Raw genomic sequence first — 4668 nt, forward strand, 5'->3', positions numbered from 1 at the left:
CACCCTATAAATTAAGAGACACTAACAACTTACTCTAAGTCGTCTACTTGTGCCAACTCGGCGAACCTCGAGGGCGATTAAAAGCTACCTCAATTCCGCCCCACAAGCCGCGCGCTCGCACAACTCCGCAAAGCCCGCGGCTCCCCTAAGCGGTGCCGGAGCCGCTAGCCCGGCATTTTGCCACATAAAGGTGGTATTCAGTCCCCCCATTAACATCAAAATGTAGATGTTCAAGCCTCTGGATTTAAAAAAAAAATCCAAACTGCCACTGGCACATTTTAGTACAGACTTGCTATATAGTTCAGGAGCAAGTTCACCGAACATTGCTTTTGAACTGAACCATGCACCAAGCTAAGGTAGTATGGCAGTGGTTCTCAACTGGGGTGCTGCAGCATGCTGCTCTGGGCTGCTGCAGCCAGGTGGAACTGCCCTGTGCACCTCAGTGCGCATCCAGTAAAGCTAAAGCAGTCAGGTACACCTACTCTTGCTGCAGACTCTCCCAGTCTGATCCCACCATGCTCCTACTGGTAAGAGGTGCATAGGGCAGTTCTACCTGGTTGCAGTAACTTCAGCACTCCAGTTGAGAAACACTGAGGTAAGTTAAGGCAACATAAAAGTGGTTCTCAATTGGGGATGTTGCTAAATTTAAAAAAATTTAGAGGTATACCATGAATCTACAAAAGTTTGAGAACTGCTACTGTAGGGGGTTGTGTAAGATAGTGGGCTAAGCAGACCAGTGGCATAACCCAGTAAATGACAGTTCTTATGCACAAAGTTGGAGAACAAGGGCAGGGTGACAAGAATAGGCAGGGTAGTACCTAGACCTGTACCTTCAACACGGCTGCACAAAGTATCTAAAGACTGACATGAACTAGCAGAAGACTGTTCTCAGAACTGGGACATAGGAATTATTTTCTTATGTAACCACCCTTTTTTTCCCCAGGCCCCAGTCTTAGGGCAGCTTGTCTGAGTAGCTCAAAAATTCTAGTCAATTTGGAGATCTTTTTCTGCTTCAAGAGATGGAAAGGGACAATGAAAATATAACCTTAACTGGGAGTGGCTCTAGCTATTTCAAAGGCATACTGTTGTTGTTTAGAGAAAACATGTCCTTTTTCTATGACATTTACCTTAGTATTGGGCAGATATCCCACCAGAATTAATTGATAAAGGCTAACAATTTTAAATAAAAGGTTCTGTTCTCTACTTTAAAAACAATAAAAAGTAAAGACTGAATCTTGTTTTAGGACTATTTAAGTATAAATAAACAAAACAGAATAAAAACACACTAGTGCATATAAGGCTGCTAATATTTTAGGAGTTTTTGCTAGATATGACACTATTTCCATATATAATGCACCTATTTAGAGTCTTAATTTACGTTTTTGAGAAAGTGGTAAATGATGAAACTCCTATTTATAAGGCAAATATTTTCTTGTGATGCATCCAGCAACAAGTGGAAGTCCACAAAAAGTTTATAAGTTAGTTAACAAAGAATTAGCTTAAAATATACTTGATGCTAAAGAAAATTATTATCCAATAAAAATTTTGTTTTTTTAAACAAAGGAAGCATTTATGAATTGTACCAATTATTGCTTGTCAGCATCTTCAAGATTTTAGAATGTGTAGCTCTCAAACATCTTGTTTTTCATGCTTTGAATGAAAAAAAGTTCTCTCTCACAAATTTTCCTGACAACTTCAACTAAAATAAAGATATTACTCTGCCCCAGATGAAAAAGCCACTACTGTCCAAGTCTGGTCTGGCTCTTCAAACACTGACTCAGTAGCTTCCCTTCTTTAAAACTTTTGTTAAGTATTAGTTACAATATTTTAAATAAATTATATTAGTGCCATGATTTCAAATAATCTACAATTTTAAAATATATTTTTCTTCTAAATTAGATTTAGTCATGCTTTCCTTTCCCCTTAGATAATTTTTTTGGGGGGGAAACTGTAAAGGAAATCTTTTTCTCACTTTCAGTTATACTTGACAAAGCAAGATATTTTTCTAAGTAGCTTAAAAAAAAAACAACCAGGAGCTTTCCAATAGGAAAACTAAAGGGATGCGTGTAAGGGTATAATCAACGTATGTGATGTTTAAACATGTACATCTATCACCATAGTGCTCTTATTGCAATGAGTTCACTAATCCCGATTAAGGTTTATATTTTTAAATGAGGATAATCACAAGTTTTAGGATCAAAGGAAAAAAAACCTCAACTATATATACACAATGTTGGGTCCTGAACTAGCTGTTACAACTCAAGAAAAGATGCACTGGAGTCACTGTAGGTAGTTCTCTAAAAGCTTCGACTCAATATGCAACAGTGACCAAAAAAGCGCTGAGCATCATTAAGAAGAGATTTGAAAACAAAACAGAGAATGCCATCAAAGAAATCCATGGTGTACCCACATCTTGAATACTATGTACAGTTCTGGTCTCCACAGCTCAAGAAAAAAAAAAGAAAGAATATAAAAAGAGGAATGATATGAATCTTTGAACTGTTAATCTAACCTACAATGTAAACTACAGATAAACAATAGTTAAATACTTTGAACACCTACTAATAGTTTTGTGATGATATCTTCATGTTCATCTTCTTGCACAGGACATATTGTATGTATGAAAGGTAAAAATGTTTCAGTGTAATCAAACAAGTATAGATACAACAGACTAAGTCTCGGAGAGCTCTTTAGTGCATACAGCAAAAACAATGATTTCCCTGGATTTACTGCCTGAAATATAAACAAAAAAATTAGTAACGAATGAAACAAACCTATGGTGGGGACACAGGGACAGGGGGCTTAGACTTTTCCAGTAAGCTTTTCTATTTTTTAAATAAAGACTTCACACGATTATAACTGAGATCATTATTTACAACATTGACCTATACACAAAATGTTACACTAAGCAGTTTTTACCCAAATTATCCCCCCCCGCTTTGCAATCTTCTCAGTTTTGTATTTTCTAGACTTCAGTTATGCATCATAGAACAGTACTCTTTACTACTGAACACTACCTTCATACCATAGAGCAGAATGTTTCATACATTCTTTTCATGTACACTGGCCCTCGTGTGCACATTTAGACATTTAGAACTTTTAAAAAATTATGCATGCATTTAATTTTCTTAAAAGGATTTGTTAAAATATCTACTCCAGATGATAGGCTTCTGTTTTATAAAATCTACCTTGTATTCCCATAGGTTCTGTGGTGGTTTAACTCCTAATGTTTTGACTTGTTCCAGTTCCATTAGAATAGCTTTTCTATGGCTATTGTTCTGGATATTATAAGGAGCCTTTGTGAGCTCCTCATCTGTTAGCGTAAGGAGTAGTCTACAAAAAAAGATTTGAAAGGGTAAATACTGACAGATCACTTCTACTTTAAACAATTAATAACCTGATATCTAGTCTCTGCATATAATTATAAAAGATGATAGCATTAATACCAAATGCTTTTACCTACACAGTTCATGCAACTTTTACACACTTCACATTGTCTTGTATCACTGAGAAGCTTGAAATTAAGATTTTCCTTTATTTTATCCCTGTATCTGAGGAACAGTTTTAAGTCACACAAAGCAACAAAACTGCCTTCTGATATCTAGAGGTGGCCAATATAAATCCATGATTGTCAGTTAAATGGTTTAATTGTGACTGTTTAAAAAAGATGCAAACAGGTCTTAGAGTAGGGACTAGAGGAGACTCAGAGAGATGGATTCCTTCCATAAGTCTATGGCTTTGGAGGCTCCTGGCTGCTCACTCTACTCTCCAACCCATTCCACTCCCCCCCACAGCTAGAACACTGTGGACTGGTGGATGCCCCAAGCAACCCCTTTTTGCACACATTGGCTGAACAGCACTGCCACCGTCTGCCTTCACAATGAATCTGAAGTGCTTTGGCTGGGGAATGCAGGGGACAGCCATGCTTTTTTGCATGGCACTGAAGTGCTCCAGATTTGAAAAAAAATTTGGAGCACTCTGTAGATATCTAAATTGAAAAAAAAGATTTTGCCTCCCTGTAACCCAGTGTTGTAGGCCACAATGCAGACCTAGAAGAGTGGAAATTAAACTGCTGAACAGACTGCTGGGGTTATGGCTAAGAGCTAAGATTGTATTTCTCACCTTCCATTCACCCTCTCCAATACAAATCTCTCCTTGTAATGGGAAGCCCATGGACCCAGCTGTTCCAGCCAAAGAATCACCTCCTCAGTAGTCCATTTAGCAACAGGCTTGTGGACAAGAAGATCATCTTCAAATTCTCTGCTGCTCCAGTGATAAACTAATAAAACCACCTGCAAAATGGCCAAGAAATCTTTTAAAAGTATAATGTATACATTAGCTATGAAATGAGAATTCTGCCTTAAGTTTCCTCTTTGATGAAAGGCAACAAAACATCACCTATTGCAAGTTCACCCAGAGTTTACCACCTCTGCTTGCTGACCAACAGCCAGTACCAATGCCCACTTGTCCCCAAAAATTTGTGTAGGAGTTCCAGCAAACAAATGCTGAACCAAAATCGTAATTTATACCCTTTAAACGGGGGTAAAAAGAAGGTCCCGGGTAATGTGGGGCCCTTGCAGGACGCCATGGGAAACTTGGTCGTCACACCAGACAGCAAAGCTAACATGTTTAACGATTTCTTTGCCTCCGTCTTCCTAAGTAGGGACC

The 4668-nt window shown here is 38.1% G+C and overlaps 1 protein-coding gene across 1 annotated transcript in view; it reads right to left on the reverse strand.

Moving 5' to 3' along the window:
- Positions 1-4668, reverse strand: part of BFAR (bifunctional apoptosis regulator) — a 9817-nt gene that overhangs the window by 2082 nt on the left and 3067 nt on the right. The window contains 3 exon segments of the mRNA XM_019540129.1: positions 2563-2733; positions 3189-3333; positions 4123-4292. Coding sequence (XP_019395674.1) covers positions 2563-2733; positions 3189-3333; positions 4123-4292 — 486 coding nt within the window.

This window comes from Crocodylus porosus, unplaced genomic scaffold (genome assembly GCF_001723895.1).
Source record: "Crocodylus porosus isolate Cpor-Errol unplaced genomic scaffold, CroPor_comp1, whole genome shotgun sequence".
NCBI lineage: Eukaryota > Metazoa > Chordata > Crocodylia > Crocodylidae > Crocodylus > Crocodylus porosus.